Genomic DNA, 24,783 nt, shown 5'->3' with positions numbered 1-24,783 from the left:
GCCAACAACAGGACATAGAGGCCGAGGCCTTCCCCTGAGGTTGCTGCCTGACTCTGGGATTCAGAGGTTCAGTGCCTCTGAATGTGGAAGTTTCCTTTAGTCACCATGGCTAGCAGCCACTGATAGACCTGTCCTCCATGAATTTCTCCAATTTTCTTTTTAAAAGTAAAGGTAAAGGTAGCCCCCTGTGTAAGCCCTAGTCGTTTTCAACTCTGGAATGATGTTGCTTTCACAACAGTTTTACGGCAGACTTTTTACGGGGTGGTTTACCATTGTCTTTCCCAATCATCTACACTTTCCCCCCAGCAAGCTGGGTACTCATTTTACAGACCTCGGAAGGATGGAAGGCTGAATCAACCTGGAGCTGGCTACCTGAACCCAATTTCCACCAGGATTGAACTCCAGTCGTGAGCAGAGCTTGGACTGCAGTACTGCAGCTTTACCACTCTGCACCATGGGGCTCTAATTTCCTTTTAAAGCTGTTTATTTTTGTAGAGATCATTACATCCTCCTGCAGTGAATTCCACATTTTATTCACTTACTGGGTAAATAAGTATTTCCTTTTGTTCATCCTGAATCTACTTCATTGCATGTCCTCCAATTCCAATTTTTTGGGAGAGGGAGAAAAATTTCTCTATCAACTCTCTCCACCCCATGCATAAGTTTACAAACCTCCATCATGCCCCCTCCTTAGTCAACTCTTTTCTAAACCAAAAAGTCTCAGACTCTTCGGTCTTTCCTCAAAGGGAAGATGCTCCAAGCCCCAAATCATCTGGGTTGCCCTCCTCTGTACTTTTTCCAGCTCTGCAATGTCCTTTATGGGATATGGTGACCAGAACTGTACCCAGTATTCCAAATGAAGCTGTGCCATAGATCTATATAGGGGCATTATAATATTGGCCATTTTGTTTTCAATCCCTTTCCTAATAATCCCTAACATAGAGGTTGCCTTTTTCACTGGGTTGATGTGTTCATTGAACTATCTACTATGACCCCAAGATCTTCTTCACTCTCAGTCTCAGCAAACTCAGACCTGATTTGCCTATACTTCAAAAATCTCAACTTCAAGTATAATAATACAAATTAAAAAAAAAAAGTATTATTATACTTGAAGTTGAGATTTTTTGGCCCAAGGTGCATCACCTTGCATTCACCAAGACTGAGCTTCATTTGCCACATTGTCGCCCACTCACCCTGGAGCTCTTCACAGTCAGCCTGGGTTTGCACCATCCAGAATCTCGGCTTGGCTTCGCGAACGAAGATTTAAGAAGGGTGCAGTAGTCCACGTCTGCTGCAGGCTCGCTGGTGGCTGACAAGACCAATGCGGGACAGGCAGGTCCGGCCACAGTGGCTGCAGGGAAAAGTCTGATCTAGGGTTGGTGCTGTAGCAGTGCGATTCTTCCTCAATCTCCTTTTGTCCTCAAGACCAGCTATGCGTGCGTTCTCAAAAGAAGAAACAGCCTGGTGGATGGTGTGCCTCCATGCTTTGCGATCTGAGGCTAGGTCAGACCACTGGTGATGGTTGATGCGACAGGTGCCAAGGGATTTCTTCAAGGAGTCCTTGTACCTCTTCTTTGGTGCCCCTCTATTTCGATGGCTGGTGGAGAGTTCGCCATACAGGGCAATCTTGGGAAGGCGGTGGTTTTCCATCCTAGAAATATGCCCTGCCCAGCGCAGCTGCGTCTTCAACAGCAGTGCCTCGATGCTGGTAACCTCCGCCCGCTTGAGAACTTCAGTGTTGGTCACAAAGTCACTCCAGTGGATGTTGAGGATGGTGCGAAGGCAGCGCTGATGAAAGCGCTCAAGGAGTCGCAGGTGATGACGGTATAAAACCCACGATTCGGAGCCGTAGATGAGGGTTGTCATCACAACCGCTTTGTAAACATTGATCCTTGTGCCTTTTTTCAGATGCTTGTTGCTCCACACTCTTTTGTGCAGTCGGCCAAAGGCACGGTTTGCCTTTGCCAGCCTGTTGTCGATCTCCTTGTCGATCTTAGCATCTGAGGAGATGATGCACCCCAGGTAGCTGAACTGCTGGACTGTCTTCAGAACTGATTCACCCACAGTGATGCAGGGAGGGTGATAATCTTCCTGGGGTGCAGGCTGGTGGAGAACTTCTGTCTTCTTCAGACTAACTTCTAGGCCGAATAGCTTGGCAGCCTCTGCAAAGCAGGACGTCATATGCTGCAGAGCTGATACCGAGTGGGAGACGAGTGCAGCATCATCAGCAAACAGTAGCTCTCGGATGAGTTTTTCCATTGTCTTGGAGTGGGCCTTTAGTCGCCTCAGGTTGAACAGGCTGCCATCGGTGCGATAGCGGATGTAGACACCATCGTCATCATCTAGATCTACTGCGGCTCTTTGAAGCATCATGCTTTACACCTGTGCCTATTGGGAAGGTCTCCGAGAGGTCGTTGCAGTGTCTGACTTGGCCTCGCTGGTCTTCGTGTAGCTGGATGATCATGCTGAGGAACCTTGGGGGACATCCTAAACGTTCCAAGATTTGCCACAGGCCTTTCCTGCTAACGGTATCGAAAGCTTTGGTAAGGTCGACAAAAGTCACATACAGAGCCTTGTTCTGTTCCCTGCATCCGGAATAATTTTGTGTCATCTGCCAACTTGGCCACTTCATTATTCACTCCTAGTTCCAGGTCATTTATGAACCCCCTTGCTCCTCCTCAGTCCAGCCTGCTGACCCTCACAGATGTTAAGTACCGGAGCTAGGGCATCACGAAGTTAATCAATGACTACTAGCCATGGAGAATGAAGAAAGTCAACATCTTCAGAGGCAGCAAGCTTCTGAATCCCAGTGCTGGGAGAGAGCAGCAGGGGAGGGCCTTGGCCTCTGGGCCCTCTTTGCTTGGCCCCCTCCAGGGCAACTGGTCAGCCATTGTGTGAACCAGAATGCTGTGCGACATGGATCATTAAGCTGATCCAACAAAACTAAGGTTGCCTGGTCCCTGCTGGCCATGAGCAGGTGGTGGAGGAAGGGCTACGAGACCCAGGCTGCGAAACTCCTGAAGATCTGGGGATCGAGCCTGGGAAGGACAGGGACCTCACTGGGAATACAATGCCAAAAGAGTCCATCCTCCAAAGCAGCCATTTTCTTCAGGGGAACTATCTCTGTCATCTGGAGATGAGCTATTATTCTTAGGGATTTCCACATCCCACCCAGAGTCTGGCACCCCTAATGGCTCTTCTCATGTTCCTCTGTGTGGATCCTGAAACCCTGTGAGACAGATTTATAGGGTTCCAAAAGAATTGCAGCAATGGATTGAACTGTCAGAAAATGGTGTGCCTTCTGGACAGGGATGGTATCATTCTGCCCAATGAACTTTTAAAATTTTTAAAAATGACACTTTAGACTTTTGTGATCCAAGGATGGTCCATGGGAAAACTGGTGGGTTTTGAGAAGCCCCGAAAGTATCAAAAGTTGCTGAAAGGTAGAAATAGTTGTGAGGCAGCTGTTTACTGGATCTGAATTAATATGTTAATATGAATACATTTATTTACATAGTGGAAGAAAACACGCCCCCCCAATGGTTTCTGCCACCCTCCTCTTCTGCAGACAGTTTCTCTCCCTGCCATCATCAGTTCAGATATACCAGGTAGAAGGGGATTAAATAAAGGAGAGGCAAGGACAGTAGAAGTGTTACAAGAAAAGGACACTGGAGATGATAATGGAGAGTCATCTAGCTGGCTGTATGATTCCAGTGTTTGTTTTCAGGATTTACATCTGGCAGGACCGATGAGTACACAATGTACACCCAAGTGATGTTTTATGGCCAAAAGACTGGTTCCCAACTGAAATTTGAAAGGGAACCCAAATAACAGCTCTTGTCTGAGAGTTAGTGTGCCCCCTCCCTTGCAACTTCTTGAGAAGTGTCCCACTCCCCTGGGAGGAAGGGTCACAAGACTTGGTGTTCTGACTCCTCTCCAAGGGTTTCCCAAAGTTGGAGGTTCACAATGCCACCTCTCAGATGTTTCCTCTGCTGACAAATAGCATTCTGAGATTTCCTCCCAATGGGCATGTTCTGAATTCTGAAATGTATGCCACAGCCCATTGTATCAGGTAGAGACTGATTCTTCATCAGAATCCTTACACAGGAGGTAGCTCTTGAATGCTTACACGTGAACAATGTGAGAGTTCACCATTGCTAGGCTGATAACTTAAAATCATTGTTGAGATGAATTTCAACCAGGTATAATGTCTTGTTGGTTTTTGATGGCCTCAGGTATCGTATTCTCTAATGGTCACAACTGGAAGCAGCAGAGGAAGTTTGGGATAGTTACCATGCGGAAGCTGGGGATGGGAAAGAAGAGTATGGAGAGCCAAATAGAAGATGAGGCTCATCAACTTGTGGAGACGTTTGCACGTGCAAAGGGTATGTTTTACTGGGATGGGGGTGGCATGTCCTGCTCTAAAGAAATCCTTTGTGAAGGTTGTATTCTGATACATTTCTTCTTGGATGTGTAAACTAGTTTAGTGCTGCCTCTTCTGGGTGCTTCAAACTGTTCAAACATAAGAACATAAGAGAAGCCTTGTTGAGTCAGGCCAGTGTTCCATCCAGGGCCTTCCCGCCTCCGAAAAAAGAAGTGCCAGAACTCTCAAGAGGTAAATGAAGGAGAAACACACAGAATTCTTTGAAACAATATTATTGTCATGGCGGGATATAAATCCAAAATCTTCTTCATGCCCTAAAGACTTACCTCTACTTTAAAGCAGTTTCCAAACTTTAGACATGTTACCATCTTTTTCAGATCTTGCTTTTAGTGCCTAACACTGAATGATGACTTTATTTATTTGTTTGTTTATTCGGTTAATTTATATTCAGTCCTTTCCCAAACAGGCTCAGGGCAGATTACATACAGATAAACCAAGCAAATACAATACAATAAAACCAATAAAATACAGTTAAAACAGCAACATAACACAATACAATATGACAAAGGCGGGCAGGCTCATGGTGCAGGTTGGAGTATAGTCAGTGGCCCAGATACAATATTTCAGATCACTGTGGAGGAGGATAGCCGATGGTGTAGGCAACAGAGCAAAGGGAGTCTGCCTGCCTCAATCAAACGCCTGGTGGAACAGCTCCGTCTTACAAGCCCTATGGATAAGTAACAAATCTGGTAGGGCCCGTATCTCCACAGGGAGCTGATTGCACCAGGATGGGGCCAGGGCTGAAAAGGCCCTGGCCCTGGTCGAGGCAAGATGGATGTCCCTTGGGCCAGGGATAATCAGAAGATGTTGTTTGGCAGATCATAGCTGCCTTCGGGGCTCGTATGGGGAGAGGCAGAGAAGCAACTGTGTTTTGACATACTTGGTTGGATCAAAGACTACGTTTACCAGTCTGGTGTAGTGGTTAAGACCACAGACTCTTAAATCTGGGAGAAATGGGTTTGATTCCCCACTTCTCCACATGAACCTGCTGGTGTGATCTTGAGTCAGCCACAAGCTCTCTCAGAGCCCTGGTCTCAACAGCAGTTTCTGTCAGGGCTCTCTCAGCCTTAGCTACCTCACAGGATGTCTGTTGTGGGGAGGGGAAGGGAAAGGAAATTGTAAGCCACTCTGAGACTCCGAGTGAAGGATGGGTTATAAATCCAATCTCCTCTTCTCTTTCCCTGGTGCCCCTCATGAACTTTTAGATGCTTTTTTATTATTTAAATGTTTCCGCGATTAGGTGTTTCCCCAGGGAAAAAGCTCTGGTCACTGACATTGATTGAAGTATCGATATATTAGTTGTTTTAATTATGTAAATTATTATTGCATTTTAATTCTGAATTTTATTGTTAGAACTTTTATGCTGTGAGCCGCCCTGAGCCCGCTTTGGTGGGGTAGGGCGGGATATAAATCAAATAAAATGAAATGAAAAATGAAATGAAATGAAATGAAATGAAAAATCCAATCCAACACTCTGTGTCACATAGTGGCCAAAACCAAAATGCCATCAGGAGGTCCACCAGTAGTGCCAGAACTCCAGAAGCCCTCCCACTGCTGCCCTCCCCCAATGCCAATCTTTTTAAGTTAGTTTTTAAGGAATCTCAGGACTGTAACTTTTTACTGCGCTACAACAACTGTTCTAGAATTCTTCTTCCATAGCTTCCATTCCAAAAAGTATTAGGGATGTGTTCTGAAGATCATCCTTCATTTTTAGCACCACAATTCTCATGATTATTCTGAAGCCAGTGGTCTGCGGTGAGCCCCCTAACTTTATTTTGCAAAGACTTATGCCTTCCCTAGATACATGGATGTGCAGACCGATACACACATTCTCCTATTATTACAGTTATCTCATTTCCCAATAACCAAGTTGTGCAAGTGTTTTCCTCACATAAATTTTAAGGGCAGGATCTACTGGCTGACCTCCTTCGGGATTTAAAAAAAAACCCTCATAATTTGCTGAATAGTTTATGAGCCTGTAACAAATTCTCCAACTACGTTATCCATTAAAAAGTATCCCTAGATAGTTAGAAGATTTACAGTGTTCAGTGAGATGTCCATCTGAGGGGGATTAATATTTCTTAGAAAGCTTTACAAAAGCCAATACCTTCTCCAACCTGAGTAATTAATGCTAACTTCTCCTGCTTATATAAGTTATCAAAATTAGTCTGCATCTGTCTCATCTGTTATAACCTATTATGGCGATGACCGCCTGTTGCCAGCCTTTTTTTCTGAGACAAAGGATGTATAAGGATATTAGTCACTTCGGGGGTCTTGTTGATGGCTAGGAGGGGGTTACTACTGATTAGATGTCTTCCCCCAAAGACTCAGGCACCGGAGATCGTAACAATAAACCACCGTACTTTATTTACAGATAAGCTTGAACTGGGGGATGTGATATTTATACAGAGGATAGTTGGTGTCTTCTATGAATAAGTTTATATACAGGCTGTAGGCTTGACACCTTCTGTGATGGAACGGCCCTGGTTTGCCTACCAGACCCCGTTCCCCTTTTTGGAGGGAGCTATTTCTCCTCTGGCCACTTGGGCTCGCTGCCACCACCTGCTCAATCTAGGGGTTCGGATTGAGAGGAACAGGACTCCCAATACCCCTCTCCAGCTCTGAGGCCAGGCCTCAAGGTCCTCTGCCACCCTGTACTTGGGTATCACAGAGACCACAGCACTTCTTCGGGGGACCTCTGGAGGATTGGCACCTTATCCAACTACATGCCTTCCCCCTTTCCCCGGGGCCCTCTTCCTAAAGCAGCGTGGTCTAAAGCGGTTGGGGATCTATGTGGTACAAAGTTTGACTGCCAGCATTCAAAACAGTAAAAATATTTAATTAGAAGAGAAAAAGAAAAGGAAAGGAAAAAAACGAAAGCAGTTGCATGTAACAGTTTAGCACAGCACCTGAACAGCAACCAGAAGGACAAATAAAAGGTGGATTTAAATGCATCCTCCCGTCCCTGGTCTAAACTTGCCCTGCCTTGTGGATGATTTCCTCGGTCTGGCTGCCTGGAGTCCTCTCCTTCTTGAGAAGGCCTCTCCCACAGTCAGAAGCCCACAGACTGACAACCTCTCTCCTTGAGGGCCAGCCGAGAACTGACCTTTTCCTGCCTCACTCCAATAATAAAAAAGAACTTCCTGCCCCTCTGGGAGGCTTCCCCCCTGGAGTTGATGGTTTAACTCCGGAAAGGAGGAGGGAGTGAAGGGAAGGCTAGGCCACAAAGCCTGCCTTAGCAGTTTCATGTTCCCTCCCAACCAAGCACCACCATTAACTAAGATGGCGTTTCTCCACACCTTCAGTAGGGCACTGATGCTTTTCAGGGTTCACAGTCCTTATATTATTCCCTCTCCAAACCTTTACTCAGGCTGGCTCTTGGGCTTTAAGTGTCTGGTCCCTCGAGTCAACTGGTGTGACAGTCTCCCGACTCCCCCAGACCCGCGGCTCTGCCTTAGCCACCTTATAAGTTTTTAGGAGCAATGTAAAATATGTCTGTGACCACTAATGTCTTCCACCTTGACACTCTCTTGTCACCCTCCTCTTTCTTAAAGGGCACCCGTGACTAAGAGATATGCCCCACACAGCCACCTGGCTGATTTCACAGAGCGCACCGAGAGCTTCACTCCCCAAGAAGTCTCCTTCACATCACTCTGTCTCCAACTAACTGTTTCTTCCTGTTTTTCTGACAGTTAACCCCTCAGCCGTTAACTGTCACTCAAGACCTGAGAGTTCTGAGCACACCTGGCCCCCACCCTCGGGTCACATGACTCAGTGCTCTTTGAGTCCTCAGCTACTACATTAACCCTTCGATTCCGTCACAACTGTCTTGGTTTATTGACAAGAGAACCATTTCATCAGCACTCAACAGGGCTGAATCTTTATCTAACACCACAGAGGTGGTGGGGGTGGGGAAGGTGGAATGAAGAGAGGCCATCTCAAGTCCAGTTGTTCCCTGTCTAAGAAATTTAATTCTCCATATTAACAAGGGAGTCAAAAGTATTGTTAACATTTTGCTTATCTCTTGGTTTGCAGGGCAGCCTCTTGACCCTTCATTACCCATCTTTAATTCAGTCAGCAATGTGATCTGTGCTCTGGTTTTTGGACATCGGTATTCTGTTGATGATGAAGAATTCCTCAAGCTGATGCATGCCCTTGAACGCATTGAAAAAATTGGAGGTACCTTCTTTCATCTTGTGAGTAGTCTTTTGCTTTGCTGTTGTCTTGGGAAGAGATTAGTGCATCTCATTACATGGATGGTAAAATAGTGCTGGGAGAGCAGTTTTACATATGAAACTGCCTTTTGTCCAATCAGTATGTTGGTCTCTCGAGGTCAGACAGGCATCAGCTCTCCAGGGTCACAGGCAGAGAGGTCTTTCTTTCTTACTTACTTCTTTTTTATTTTTCAGAACTCCTATGAGCAGATGATCTTAAGCAATGATTTTAAAAATTGTAAGTTATTTATGAAAAGGAACTATGCTAGGTATAAATTTGGCAATCAAGTAGATTGTGTTCCTGTTACTGTCTACCACCTGATGCAGAATATTATCTTCTGGCGTGAGATAGCACAGGTCTTTCCTTCACATCACTTACTACTTGACAGGAGCTGAGCAGCTTTTATTTCATGGCATTGCATTCCTAAGAGACGCTGCAGCAAATGCCTGGGCTAATATTGGGGGCAGCAGGCTACAGCTTGAGAAATGAAGGGACGTCAATGCCCTAGGAGTCAAGGAGGGAATAGGAAAGGAAAGGTCCCCTGTGCAAGCACCAGTCGTCTCCGACTCTGGGGTGAAGTTGCTTTCACAACGTTTTCACGGCAGACTTTTTTATGGGGTGGTTTGCCATTGCCTTCCCCGGTCATCTACACTTTCCCCCCAGCAAGCTGGGTACTCATTTTACCCACCTCGGAAGGATGGAAGGCTGAGTCAACCACGAGCCGGCTACCTGAAAACCCAGCTACCGCCGGGGATCGAACTCAGGTCATGAGCAGAGAGTTTGGACTGCATTACTGCAGCTTCCACACTCTGCACCATGGGGCTCTTAGGAGTCACGGAAGGAGACACCAAATGCTGCTTTGCCTCTGACAGCTGCAACATCCCTCATTTAATAATAAATTAATAATAAAAATAAAACCTGTTTCTGCAAGCCTTCCGCTATGAACTTTCCTTTCAAAACCTATGCAAGGTATAATCTCTACCTGCAAAAATTAAGAGCCTACTAACAGTTCAAAAAACTATAAAATTTTATAGCAGCAGAATTCTTGGACTACAACCCACCTCGTCATATAAAATGAGTGGCTTTCTCATTAGACACACCCTTATGCAGGCAAAATATATTTTTTAAAAAGGATCAAGGAGCCATAAAACGCAGGAGAGTCAGAGTGAGGTCTAATTAAGCGATACTCATATCTACCAAGAGCTCCCAGCTCAAACCAGTCCATAGCATCGATTATCTACAGCCCACCGCGGATGCAAAAAGGATTTTTTTCTCCTTTTCAAAATTGGGAAGGTAAGTCATAACAACATAAGAACATAAGAGAAGCCATGTTGGATCAGGCCAACGGCCCATCAAGTCCAACACTCTGTGTCACACAGTGGCAAAAAATGTTATATACACACATACACTGTGGCTAATAGCCACTGATGGACCTGTGCTCCATATTTTTATCTAAACCCCTCTTGAAGGTGGCTATACTTGTGGCCGCCACCACCTCCTGTGGCAGTGAATTCCACACGTTAATCACCCTTTGGGTGAAGAAGTACTTCCTTTTATCCGTTTTAACCTGTCTGCTCAGCAATTTCATCGAATGCCCACGAGTTCTTGTATTGTGAGAAAGGGAGAAAAGTACTTCTTTCTCTACTTTCTCCATTCCATGCATTATCTTGTAAACCTCTATCATGTCACCCCGCAGTCGACGTTTCTCCAAGCTAAAGAGTCCCAAGCGTTTCAACCTTTCTTCATAGGGAAAGTGCTCCAGCCCTTTAATCATTCTAGTTGCCCTTCTCTGCACCTTCTCTAAAGCTATAATATCCTTTTTGAGGTGCGGCGACCAGAACTGCACACAGTACTCCAAATGAGACCGCACCATCGATTTATACAGGGGCATTATGATACTGGCTGATTTGTTTTCAATTCCCTTCCTAATAATTCCCAGCATGGCATTGGCCTTTTTTATTGCAAACGCACACTGTCTTGACACTTTCAGTGAGTTATCTATCATGACCCCAAGATCTCTCTCTTGATCAGTCTCTGCCAGTTCACACCCCATCAACTTGTATTTGTAGCTGGGATTCTTAGCCCCAATGTACATTACTTTGCACTTGGCCACATTGAACCGCATCTGCCACGTTGACGCCCACTCACCCAGCCTCAACAGATCCCTTTGGAGTTCCTCACAATCCTCTCTGGTTCTCACCACCCTGAACAATTTAGTGTCATCCGCAAACTTGGCCACTTCACTGCTCACTCCCAACTCTAAATCATTTATGAACAAGTTAAAGAGCATGGGACCCAGTACCGAGCCCTGTGGCACCCCACTGCTTACCGTCCTCCACTGCGAAGACTGCCCATTTATACTCACTCTCTGCTTCCTATTACTCAGCCAGTTTTTGATCCACAAGAGGACCTGTCCTTTTACTCCATGATTCTCAAGCTTTCTAAGGAGCCTTTGATGAGGAACTTTATCAAAAGCTTTCTGGAAGTCAAGGTAAACAACATCTATCGGGTCTCCTTTGTCCACATGTTTGTTCACCCCCTCAAAGAAATGCAACAGGTTAGTGAGGCAAGATCTTCCCTTGCAGAACCCATGCTGAGTCTTCCTCAATAACCCATGTTCATCAATGTGTCTACTCATTCTGTCCTTGATAATGGTTTCTACCAACTTTCCCGGTATTGAAGTCAGACTGACTGGCCTGTAATTTCCGGGATCTCCTCTGGAACCTTTTTTAAAGATGGGGGTGACATTTGCTACCTTCCAGTCCTCAGGAATGGAGGCAGATTTCAATGAAAGATTACAGATTTTTGTTAGAAGATCCACAAGTTCAACTTTGAGTTCCTTCAGAACTCTCGGATGTATGCCATCCGGACCCGGTGACTTATTAGTTTTTAATTTGTCTATCAGTTGTAGGACCTCCTCATTTGTCACCTCAATCTGACTCAGGTCTTTCAACACCCCTTCCAAAATTAGTGGTTCTGGGGCGGGCAAAAAGTTCTCGTCTTCTACAGTGAAGACGGAGGCAAAAAATTCATTTAGCTTCTCAGCCATTTCCCTCTCCTCCTTCAGTAATCCTTTTACCCCATGGTCATCCAAGGGCCTCACTGCCTCCCTGGCTGGTTTCCTACTTCTAATATATTTGAAGAAATTTTTATTGTTGGTCTTTATGTTTTTTGCAATATGCTCCTCATAGTCCCTTTTTGCCTGCCTGATCACAGTCTTGCATTTGATTTGCCACAGCCTGTGTTCCCTTTTACTAATCTCACTTGGACTGGTTTTCCACCGCTTACCTTTTACAGCTTCCATTACTTTGTTTGTTAACCATGCAGGCCTTTTCTTATGCCTGTTTGTGCCTTTCCTAACTCGTGGTATGTTTTTTATTTGAGCTTCTAGGATTATAGTTTTAAATAGTGTCCAAGCTTCCCCAAGGGTTTTGACCATATTTACCTTTCCTTTCAGTTTCTTCCTCACATGCTTCCTCATCTCAGTGTATTTACCCCTTTTAAAGTTAAATGTGGTTGTGGCGGACTTTTTGGGCAACTCCCTGTTTATACAAACAGTGAAATCAATAACATTATGGTCACTGCTCCCAAGCGGCGCAATCACTTTTACATCTCTCACCAAGTCTTGGGCATTACTTAGGACTAAATCCAGGATCGCCCCACCCCTGGTAGGTTCTGAGACCATCTGCTCCATAGCACAGTCATTGAGAGCATCAAGAAGCTCAGTCTCTTTCTCTCTACCAGAACACATATTGACCCAATCAATCTGCAGGTAGTTAAAATCACCTATTACGACACAGTTTTTATGTTTAGCCGCTATCTTTAAGCCTTTCATCATATTATAATCGTCCTCTCTCTTTTGATTTGGTGGGCGATAACAAACTCCCATAGTTAAATTTCCTTTTGGGCCCTCTATTTCAGCCCAAAGCATTTCTAAAAGTGAATCTAATTCTCTGACCTCAGTCTTACTGGACCGTATATCCTCTCTGACATAAAGAGCCACGCCACCTCCAACCCTTCCTTCCCTATCCTTCCGATATAACTTATATCCAGGAATCACCGTATCCCACTGATTCTCCACATTCCACCAAGTTTCTGAAATTCCCACAATGTCTATGTTTTCTCCCAACACTAAACATTCCAATTCACCAATTTTACTTCGAACACTTCTAGCATTTGCGTACAAACATCTATAATTTCCCAGGCAAGCTAGGCCCGCCACCTTCCTCCTGCCGCCTCGACACTCTGGCAGACAGTCCATATTGTTTGTCACCATCACAGTGGACAACTCTGGTCCGTTACCCGGTAGAAAAATAGCAGCCAACCCTTCATCTCTTTGAGATGAGTCCTCCTGAACCAGAGACATTTCATCTCCTGTCGGCTTTCCCCCAAGATTTAGTTTAAAAACTGCTCTGCCATTTTTTTTATTTTAAGCGCCAGCAGCCTGGTTCCATCAATTTAAGGCAGGGGTATCAAACTCATTTGTTATGAGGGCTGACTCTGACATAAATGAGACCTTGTTGGGCCAAGTGTGTGTACCTATTTAAGATTAGGTAGATTTATAAAGGACACGGACAAACACAATTAAAGATTTTTAATTAGCTCCTGTGTGATTGAGCAAGCCTTGCAAAGCAAGCTGAGATGAAGAAGGGAAGAGAGAGAGAGAGAGAGAGAGAGAGAGAGAGAGAGAGAGAGAGAAGGAAGCAGACAAGAGCCAGTTGCTCGGAGGTCTGAAAGGAGTCCTCCAGGGGAAGAAAGAAGGGCCTGGCCTCTTCTGGCTCCCTTTGAAGTGGGAGAGAGCTGGACTGAGCACTCGTGTGAAATGTGCATGGCTCGATGACACCATCAGACTGCGCGTGCTTCACGCAAGTGCTCAGCCCAGCCCTCTCCTGCTTCAAAGGGAGCTGGCAAAGAGGCTGCGTTTGGGTCAGCGGGGATGGGGAGGTGGTGCCTGCCCTGCCCCCCCGCCCCTGCGGCGAAGTGATGCCCCAGGCAGCCGCCTACTTCGCTGACTCCCACGTGCTGGCCCAATACATAACCAATACATAACCAATGGTTACATACAACTATTATCAACTCGGGGATCTGCATGTATACTTTTTTATGATTTGAAGATTCCTCATACTCAAAAGGAGAGCCAGTTTGGTGTAGTGGTTAAGTGTGCAGACTCTTATCTGGGAGAACTGGGTCTGATTCCCCAATCCTCCACTTGCAGCCGCTGCAATGGCCTTGGGTCAGCCATAGCTTTCGCAGGAGTTGTCCTTGAATGGGCAGCTGCTGTAAGAGCTCTCTCAGCCCCACCTACCTCACAGGGCGCCTGTTGTGGGGGTGGGGAAGGTACAGGAGATTGTGACTGCTCTGAGACTCTGAGATTCAGAGTATAGGGTGGGATATAAATCCAATATCATCTAAAAGGCTGCAAACCCCTGGTATGCTGTATGCATGCAATTCATTTCAGGGGACAGAAACTGAGTACTGAAATTATCAGACAGGAAGGAGGTGGAACTACCTTATGAGGTAGAAAAGCTCTGCCCAAACTATAATTTTCTTAGGAAGATCTTCCCTGTTTAACTACCAACTCAATGAGAGTGCTGGAGCCCTTCACTGGGTGAGACCCTGTCACAATTCTAGTCTAGTGTCCCCTACAGGCTCCAGAGAAGCCTGTGTAGGAGTGACTAAGTGGTCCTATGCTCCCAGGATCCCTTCTGTCCCTCTGATTAGATGAAAGCAACTTTGGAGGGAAAACTTGCCCATATGGGTGTGGCCTGGGAGGAAAACATAAAATGCCAAGCCACAGACAGGGTGTGTTCTCTCTTTGGAAGGACTTCAGTCTGGAGAGAAGGCCATAACTGAAGGAAGAGATCCCTTACCCAAGGGGAATAGTGAGTTTTTGATATTAATAGCAGGAAACATCTAGTCAGACTCATCAGGGCTTTTATTTATTTGCGCCAACCTTTACTGTTTCTTTATGCACTGTTGCACTGTTTTATTATCCACTTCTTGTTATAGAGCACTTAAAATAAACTTCTTGTTGTTGCTATACTGTGTTCAGTTTTGGGCACCACATTTTAAGAAGGATATAGACAAGCTGGAATGGGTCCAGAGGAGAGCGACGGAGATGGTGAGGGGTCTGGAGACCAAGTCTTATGAGGAAAGGTTGAAGGAGCTGGGCATGTTTAGCCTGGAGAGGAGGCAGCTCAGAGGTGATATGATCACCATCTTCAAGTACTTGAAGGGCTGTCATCTAGAGAAGACCCCACGAGGGGACAGGGACACAGGACTCAGCCTGGGGCGCTAGAATCCCTAGCACCAGACCTGGTTATATATTTTCTCAATGACAAAAAGATCAAAATAACAATACTTAATGCACTTATGGATTCTGACTCCTTGCAATAATTCTGCCCTCCTCCTGAGTCCCTAGTCAGAATCACTGTACTAGGATCTTTTGTCTGCCTTATGAAGATGGGTAGTTAGTTTTGCTCGTCTCTGCTGGCTGTCCAAGGATTGCGCAGCCACCACTGTCTTTGTGACCTCCAGGTGGCTGAATTGTGCAGGATTCTTGAGCCGGCTGGCTGGCTAGCTGGGCTGTCTTAAGGTATTTCCCCCTCTAAATGACTGCTGTGACTCCAGTGACCAGATCTTGGGCCACACTTCCTATCAAATTTCCCCAGCCTAAGGGTGGGGATAGGTGAATCACAACTGAGGGGAATGACTCGCTCTGCCATCTTGTGCCAATAGCAGTAGTCTTATACTGGATTAAGTTGATTGTTGGTCCTGTCCAGTACACTCTGGCATTTCCATGGACTCAGTGACAAACCTCAGAGCTGGAGGCAAGTACCCTATGGTTTCACATTCTGATATGGATGATCTTCTCTTAGCCATTGTCTCAGTTGACATAATCGGGACAAAATGAGAGAGGATTTTTTTGTCAAAACAACTTGACATGGTAAGGAAAGGAAAAAGAGCACTACAAAAGGTAGAGAATCCTGAGGGGAAAGCTGCCCTATAAGCATTGCAACATTTCCAAATATCACCTCGCTCCCTGTAGAAGGCAGGAAAAGAACTGCCAATGGCAGAGGAGAATGCCTCCCACCAGAGGTCAAAGGTAGCTGTGATTTGTCCCTGCTTTCTGTTTAGATGTGAAAAATCACTCATCAGTCAAGCCATGTAGTCCACCTAACTATCTCCTAAAAATGGCAGCTTCTTCTAGCTGTGTTTCGTAGGGTTGCCAGACCCAACTCAGAAAATATCTGGGGACTTTGGGGATGGAGCCACAAAACGTTCCCATTCCATAAAATAAATAAATAAAAATACAGCAGTGCAGTTCCCCTGAATACAGTCATCATTTCCTTGACCCTCAGCAGCTGCACTTCCACTAAATGAAACTGAACACAGACACACATCCAGACAAAATAAACACAGTTTTGCAAGCCCACACTTTTGTGATCTCACTGGGGCAATTTAAATAAACGCAGTTTTGCAAACCCACACTTGTGTGATCTCACTGAGTCAATTTACTCATGGGAGATGTTGAATGTAACCATCTGTTGTAATTCAGCCAAGTTCTTCAGACTAACACTGGGAAACAATAGGTTCTAGTTTACTCTTCACTATCTATTTTACCATGTGAACAGCTTCTGAAATGAATGCAAAACAAACAGAGAGACTGTGCACCTTCCTTTCTCACAGCCTCAAATATTCACCAGGAAGACCCATGTTGCTCTGCCTGCCCCCATACAGCTTCCTCTAGCTGAGATTTAAAGGCGCACACACCTTCCAAAACACAAGGAATTTCCAAGCTTCTTCCAGGCCTTCTGAGGTGGAAAGGCACATGGTGGCTTGTGGGATAGGGCTTCTCCTGCTGGCCAGCTGGCAGGTGGCAGGGAGGAGCCTGCAAAACCAGGGGAACCCCCCCTTGGCAGGGGGGGATAAAGTGAACAGCAGGTGGGGATAATTTGGAGATAAATTGCAAGGGGGCTATACTGAGAGCTCACTCCAGGCTGGTGCAGATGTTGGCCCAGGGGATTCCAGTGCTCCTGGGGAGGGGAAGATATGATGGTGGGAATAGATTGACATATAAGGGAAGGAGACAGAGACAAAACAGTGCTCGGCCACCTTCCAGTCTACTTCCCATCCCAACGGTGGTAGGTAGTGGGTCCAAGAGGAAATGCTCATCTCTGTCACTGGTGTTATGCAACGCCAGGTCCATTAATAATAAGACCTCGACCCTCAAGGAGTTTTTCCTCCAGCAGGATGTGGACCTGGCTTGCGTGACCGAGACCTGGGTGCGGGATGGAGAGACAGTAGCTCTCTCCCAGATGACGCCCCCCCAGGTTACTCGGTCTTTCACCTGTCACGAAGTAATGGGCGGGGGGGAGGGGTGGCATTGTTCATACAGGAGGGTTACTCCTTTCGGGCCCTCCTGGCCCCAAAGATCGATGGCATTGAATATGCTGGTCTGACGTGGGATGTTGGAGAGGGGTTGGCGATCTGGCTGGTGTACAATCCGCCTAACGCACCAGCCAGTGCCTTACCATCACTATTGGAGGCAGTGGCGGGCTGGGCATTGGAGTACCCGGGGCTTATGGTTCTGGGAGACTTCAATGTCCATGCCGACGACACGGCCTCCACTCAGGCGATGGACCTGGTGTCTTCCATGGCGACACTAGGGCTCTCTCAATTTGTCACAACACCCACGCATCAGGCCGGACACACATTAGACCTGATCTTTGCGTCTGGGATTTCAGTGAACGATATCGTGGTTGAAGCGGTTCCATGGTCGGATCACCTAGCCCTTAAGGCCCGTATGGAGATGTCGCCCCAACCCTGTATGGGCGGAGAGCATATTTTGGCTCGCCCTCGGGGCTTGATGGACCCGGAACGGTTCCAAACAGCCCTGAGGGATCCCTGGCCCACTGGCAATTCCCTCGATGACCTGGTGGAAGCCTGGCAAGGCCAACTATCCAGGGCCATTGACGAAATTGCACCTCGACGCCCTCTGCGCCCTCGTGTGAGGCTGGCTCCATGGTATACCTTGGAGTTGCGCCAGCTGAAACAAGGGCTCAGACGACTAGAGAGGCGGTGGAGGCATACTCAGGACGAAGTGACGAGAACATCCTATAGAACGTTTATGAAGTCATATGAGATGGCAGTCAAAGCTGCAAAAAAAGAATACTTTGCAGCCAAGATTGCATCTGCAAATTCGCGCCCAGCACAATTGTTTAGAGTAATTGGGGACCTTATAAAATTGCCACAAGGCAAACCAAATGTTAGAGAATTAGAGATAGGCTGTGAGGCATTTGCGAAATACTTTGCAGATAAAATCTCGTCACTCCGCCAAGACCTGCCTATCACATTAGATATAGTAAGTGAAATTGAGGCTTCGCGCCTGTCTTCGGATTTAATGCTCGGCCACTTCGACCCACTCAGCCTGGAGGAAGTCGATGGAATCCTCTCTGCTGCTCGCCCAACAACATGCAATCTGGACCCTTGCCCCTCTTGGCTGATTAAATCTTGCCAGAGGGAGCTCAGATGTCCTTTACGGGACATCATAAATAGATCCCTCTTAGAGGGGCATTTTCCAACACCTTTAAAAGAGGCCTTGGTCCTCCCCCTCCTGAAAAAATCTACAGCAGACCCAGCCGAATTGGCATATTATCGACCAGTGTCTAATTTACCATTCTTGGGTAAAATTATTGAGAGGGCAGTGGTGTTGCAGCTACAGAGATTTCTAGATGACGCTTCTATCCTAGACCCATCCCAGTCTGGTTTCCGGCCGGGCCACGGGACGAAGATGGTCCTGGTCGCCTTAGCGGATGACCTCCAGCGGCAACTAGATCGAGGCGGTGTAGCGGTACTGATGTTACTAGATCTGTCGGCTGCATTTGATACGGTCGACCATCAGTTGCTGATCCACCGCCTCGCCGACATAGGGATTAGGGGGCTGGCCCTACAATGGCTCTCCTCCTTCCTCATGGGTCGGGAACGAAGGGTGGCGATTGGGGGTGAACGATCCCAGAGGCGCACACTAGATTGTGGGGTGCCTCAGGGAGCAGTTCTCTCCCCGATGTTATTTAACATCTATATACGCCCCCTTGCCCAGATCGCCTGGAGGTTTGGGTTGGATTGTCATCTATATGCAGATGACACCCAGCTCTATCTGCTAATGGACGGCCGGCCCGCCTCCGCCCCAGAGAACTTGGACCGGGCTTTACAGGCTGTTGCAACGTGGCTTAGACTGAGTGGGCTGAAGTTGAACCCAGCGAAGACAGAGGTTCTCTGTGTGGGCCGTGGCGCGCTGGGGAGGGAAATATCTCTCCCGACCTTTGACGGTGTGCCGCTAAAGGCAGCGCAGCGGGTAAAGAGTTTGGGTGTTCTACTGGAGCCTTCACTATCAATGGAGGCCCAGATAACAGCCACTGCCAAGTCAGCATTTTTTCATCTGAGGCGGGCGAGGCAGCTGGCCCCTTTCCTAGAGCGCCGGGACCTAGCAACGGTGATCCATGCGACGGTCACCTCAAGATTGGACTACTGTAACGCCCTCTACATGGGGCTGCCTTTGTGCCGGACCCAAAAGCTACAGATAGTGCAGAACACGGCGGCCAGGCTGTTGCTTGGTCTCCCAAGACGGGAACACATACGGGCCAGGACTACGCGAACTGCACTGGCTGCCGATTGTATACCGGGTCCAGTACAAAGTGCTGGTTATTACCTTTAAAGCCCTATATGGCCGAGGACCGACCTACCTGAGGGACCGTCTCTCCCCGTACGAGCCCCAGAGAGCACTGAGGTCGATGGGAAAAAACAGATTGACTACCCCTGGGCCAAAAGAAATTAAACTCCAGAACACCCGCACACGGGCCTTTTCTTCCGCGGCCCCATATCTTTGGAACCAGCTCCCAGAGGAGGTGCGGGCCCTGCGGAACCTTGATCAGTTCCACAGGGCCTGCAAGACCGCCCTCTTTAAACTGGCATTCATGAACAGCTGAACTACTAGTGCATAACAAAGAAACATCTGCCGCCAATATCAACTGTTAGATTTAACTTAATGTTATCAGATTAGTAATTGTTTAATTAATGTATTAAGTGGTTTTAAGGTTAAGTTAACGTTTATTAATGTAATGTTCTATTAATGTATTGTTATTTCTCTTGTTGTTAGCCGCCCTGAGCCTGCTTTGGCGAGGGAGGGCGGGATACAAATAAAATTTTACTTACTTACTTACTTACACTGGGACCTGGGGACTGGCATGTTTTGAGAACTGAGAACTAACTAAAGGTAAAGAAGCTGTTCACATATCTCCTCCCCGTCAGTTAGATCTTCACCAAGGAACAATCTTCCATTCACTGAGAATCCATGTGCTTCCTCTCAAGTATAATCCAGTTCATGATGCTGAAGGGGCTGCTCAGCCGGTTGACTGAAGTGCAGGACTTGCTTCTCTTTTCCCTGCAGCTCTATGAAGCGGCCCCATGGCTCATGAAACACATCAAATGGCCATACAAGGAGGTGTTTGCTGCAGCAGATCTTGTGCGTTCACATGCAGTGAAAGAGACAGAACTGCATAGAGAGAAACTGGCAGCGCATGATCCACAGGATTTCATCGACTACTATCTACTTCAGATGGAGAAAGTAAGTATCCACTTTCTGAACTCAGCGCCTCTGAACCATTGTTATACTCCCTCTTATGACTAAAGAGCAACATTTCCAGGACTACCAACAGGATTTTCTGGTTAGGGCTGCCAGGTCCCCTGCTCTGAAGCAGATCTCCTGCTGGAAGCTGTCTTTGCCCACCACCGCTAGGGTAAAAAAGAGCAATGCATCACTTCCAGGGGAAACTATAAGTGGTTTTACCATAAATGTTCCAGTGATTCCTAGAGCTACCCAACATCACTTACACATTTTCCTCAGAAATGATGTAGCGACTTCTCTGACTTTACATGCTTTCCTCATGTCCCCGCCCCCAACCAGGAGAGATTATTTTCACATTCTGGCTGTGGTTGTAATAGAGTAGTGGGGGGAAATGGGCCAGTAGCACCTTCCTTTTCTAAGTAGGTGTTTTGCCAGCTCCTCCCTTGCCAACTAGACTACGTCCTTTTTCGGCTAACGTCATCCACAGCTTTTCTTCAAACTGCACCCTCAGACCATGCAATATCAGCTTCATTTAAGCTTACTGGGAAGTCCCAGGTAGGACAGGTATTTCTACAAACCTGAAAAGAGGTCCAGGTTCGCAGGAAAATGTGAAATTAAAACAAAAAAAAAAACACTGGAGATTTTAAAGAAACTGAAAATGATAAAAGGAGAACCTGTTGCTTTAAGCAACAGATCCCCCTCAGTGGCCGTTGCTAGGTGACCACAGCTTTTCAAGGCTTGGTTCTGTAAAAGCAAGGGGGAGGGGCAGAGACTTATCTGGGCCTATTTTGGCTTTTGAGTGAGGACACCTTGGGGCCAGGGCTGGCTAGGGTGGCGCATGCAGGGTTGGAAATTCCTGGATATTTTGAGGTGGAATCGGAGGAGGGCAGGATCTTCGGAGAGGAGAGGCGTTGAGTGATTGTTGCAAGTGTCACCCCTTCAGTCATGGAAGGATTAAGATGATGTTTTTTGTAAGCTGATGTTATTTAGCTTGCAGAGGACCAATTATATGCAGTATAGAATCTTCTTTCCATGAAGGGAGAGGTATTATTCTTAATTCGATGACCGAAAGATTGACTATTGGCTAATCGATGTATTGGCGGACAATACATGCCATTCCACATGCAGGGCTAGCGTGTGGGAGTAGGCGGGGTAGGCGGCGGCCTTGGGCACTGCCCCACCTGGGGGTACCACGAAGCGTCCCCTTTCCCATGCAGAGCGCTCCTCCGAAGACAGGATCAGAGGAGCGCTTTCCCCCTGCAGTAAGCTCAGCACACTGTTTTAGTGGTGCTGGTCCCTTTTGGGTTGAAAGGCACCGCTTGGCCGCTTACAACCCGAAAGTGACCAGCGCTACTAAAACAGCGTGCTGAGCTTACTGCAGGGGCAAAGCGGCAGCGTGGCAGCACTGTTGTGTGCCGTCTGTCACTATCTCCTCCCTGCTGCCGTATATGATGATGTCATAGAGGGAGCTTTGGGGGGAGGTCAAGGCGCAGGGGGCTGCCTCTGGTGGCAGAACCAATAGCTCCAGCCCTGTCCACATGTATGCCAGGGGAGAGATTGTTGAGGTTAATTTACACTCCTTTGTTCTCAGGGTCAGTCGCTGAATCTGCATGAATAAGAAGACAAGGTGGAGTAGGCTAGAAAGTTTGTTAGGATGTTGTAATTTTCTAACCATGTAACTCTTCCCTAATTTTCTAGTAATTTTTTTCTTTAGAAACCAAACACATAACATGTATGCTGATTCATCCCACTGCATCCATTCACTCTGCTAAACATCCAACATAAGGTGATGGGCACCAGAGAGCTGCTTTGTGTATATTAGCTTGAAAGTAAGAGGGAGAAGACTATACCTTTTGTTTTTCTTGGACCCCCCCCCAAAAAAAAGCCCCACTCTGTTGGATTTACAAAAGCAGGAGAGGATCTTTCCCTAGAGCCCATTTTTTTGAAGTCAGACAGCTGGAGCATTCCCTTCTGTGTGAAGTCTGTCAAGGAGAATTCAAGCTGTGCACCTGGAAACAGAGAGATACATACCAATCATGGAAACAATGCAGCTGAACATTCTCTTTCAAATTCCAAAATTACATGAAAAGAACAATCTAATGTGGGAATACAGACTGCAATGTGCACTTGGAGATTCAGGGAAGTGTTGCATGCTATTGAAAATTATCCTCCAGAAGACGAAAAAGAAAAAGAAATTTCAAAAAGCGGGTGCAAAGCACGCTTTGTAATTCTTACCTCCATAAATGATAAGAACATAGGAATATAAGAGAAGCCATGTTGGATCAGGCCAGCGGCTCACCCAGTCCAACACTCTGTGTCACACAGTGGCCAAAAAACCCAGACGCCTTCAGGAGGTCCACCAGTGGGGCCAGGACAGAAGTCCTCCCACTATTGCCTCCCAAGCACCAAGAATACAGAGCATCACTTGCCTCAGACAGAGTAACATCTTGTGGCTAACAGCCGCTGATGGACCTCTGCTCCACATGTTTATCCAATCCCCTCTTGAAGCTGGCTATGCTTGTAGCTGCCACCACCTCCTCCCTTTGGGTGAAGAACTACTTCCTTTTATCTGTTCTAACCCAACTGCTCAGCAATTTCATTTGAGGTAAGAACATAAGAAATATTTTTTTTATTTTTTTTATTTCATTCAATTTATTTCCCGCCCTACCCCACCGAAGAGATAGAGAGCCCTCTAATGGCCAGATGTTATACTGCCAATGGGCTGTGGATTAAACTGGAGGAAGAATATGCAAAGAGAACTCTGAAACATACAGGCCTCAGATTCAGCAGGAGCTCACAGAAGCACAGCTCCTGAACCCTTCTGAAGATTCCCCCTTCTCCCACCTACCTTGTCCATTGAATAGGAGGTGCAGCTGGATAACAATCCCTGGATTAGGAAAGCAGCCAACCAGCCAACAACCAGGAGCTACAAAACGACCCCTGGAAACATATACAGGTTTTGAGACAGAAATTGTATAGTTTTAAACTGCGTGACGGAGGGGACGTCTCTGCACATTTAGACACAATAATTGACAGTGGAAGGGGCATGTTGCAAAATTCTATACAGAACAAAGTAGGGCACAGAATAACGCAATCCACATGTACCTACTCACAGTAGGTACAGCTCCAAGCAAGGGAAGAAACAGTAAAAGAGAAAGAAAGACTCCTAAGCAGTTTACAGATTTTGTTTGTGATAAAGACTCAAATGAGATAAATTTTGGACTGTTAAGATTCTGGATCTTTTTCTCACATTTGCCATGATAAATTTGTTGAACTGAATCTTCATTCAGTTCAACAAGGCATGATTTGATTCAAGCAGACAAAACTTTTTGCCTGTAGAAGGAATTGGAATGGTTAAACTAAGAGTCTTATGTTCTGCAGGAGAGATTGTTGAAATTCTGCTAAAGGATTGTGTTTTTGTGCCACATCTGTGGAAAAGTTTGTGAAACTGGGAAACCCTTTTCAGATCAAAGAGGATGTGTGTACTGTTTTGCATCCTGAGTTCAATGTTGAAATACTGGGAGAAAAGCGCTGTGGTTTTCACTACTTGAAACATCTTGCTGAATCAGTATACCATGTATGACAAAAGAAATGCTTCCATTCTGATTGCATGTTTTGCATGGCACAAAAGATTGGGACGCAGAAATCTTTACGTCTGTGCAAAAACTGTTGCAGAAGTGTAATACTGAAATGACTCAATGTGATCAAATGCAAGTTTGCTGTGAGCTCTGCTTGATCCCTAAAGGGACTGCCCCTGGCGACAAAAGGGAGCAGATTGTGCACAATGAGAGGCGACTACAGAACTGCTACTCAGATTTAGTCAGCCCCTTCAGTCGAAGGGAACAAATACATTATGACTTCTATAGATGCTGGAGTTTGTTTTGCTTATGTCTATCTGATTAGATCTAAAGATCAGGTGCTGGAGAAATTCAAGAATAATGTTGCGTTCGTGAAAAATAACTTCAAAACTACAGAGGTCCTGTTTGCAGAAAGTGCGATGGGAGTATTGTGGGACTGAGGTTCCAAGGATTCCTGGAGGAGGAAGAGGAAATACAGCATAATACTAGTGTGGCCTCTTCTCCTCAACAAAATGACTTGCCTGAGTGGCTTAATAGGAGCCTCCAAGAAATGGCGCATTGCTTATTCTTACTTTTTTTCTTTTTAAATATTTTCCAGTTTATTCATGCAAACATAAAACATAGACATTAACCGATACAAACAAACATTAAAACACGAAGGTGGAGAGTGTGGTAAGACTCATAGCGTTCATGTTACTTACAACCCAATACAGAAGAATTTTTTTAAAACAAAATAATAAATAGAATAAATAGTAATTCTTAATTGGCAGAATTCTTAATGTTTTAACACTTCGTTAACCAGTCACAAAATAAAATCCAGTTTTTATCCACATATTTCTCAGATTTAAGTCTTAACATATTAGAAAGAAGATCCATCTCCACTATGTCTATTATTTTTACAATAAGATCATCAATTGTTG

At 46.1% G+C, this 24,783-nt stretch overlaps 1 protein-coding gene across 1 annotated transcript in view; it reads left to right on the top strand.

The window, feature by feature from the left end:
• The window catches only part of LOC132574369 (cytochrome P450 2J4-like), a 45,089-nt gene that overhangs the window by 8,579 nt on the left and 11,727 nt on the right, over positions 1–24,783 (top strand). Inside the window, exons 3-5 of the mRNA XM_060242732.1 lie at positions 4,236–4,385; positions 8,480–8,640; positions 20,109–20,285. Coding sequence (XP_060098715.1) covers positions 4,236–4,385; positions 8,480–8,640; positions 20,109–20,285 — 488 coding nt within the window. The remainder of the gene's footprint in view (positions 1–4,235; positions 4,386–8,479; positions 8,641–20,108; positions 20,286–24,783) is intronic.

This window comes from Heteronotia binoei, chromosome 6, assembly GCF_032191835.1.
Source record: "Heteronotia binoei isolate CCM8104 ecotype False Entrance Well chromosome 6, APGP_CSIRO_Hbin_v1, whole genome shotgun sequence".
In the NCBI taxonomy this organism is placed as follows: domain Eukaryota; kingdom Metazoa; phylum Chordata; class Lepidosauria; order Squamata; family Gekkonidae; genus Heteronotia; species Heteronotia binoei.
The sequence above is the reverse complement of the archived record's forward strand: the minus strand, read 5'-3'. Positions and strand labels throughout refer to the sequence as shown.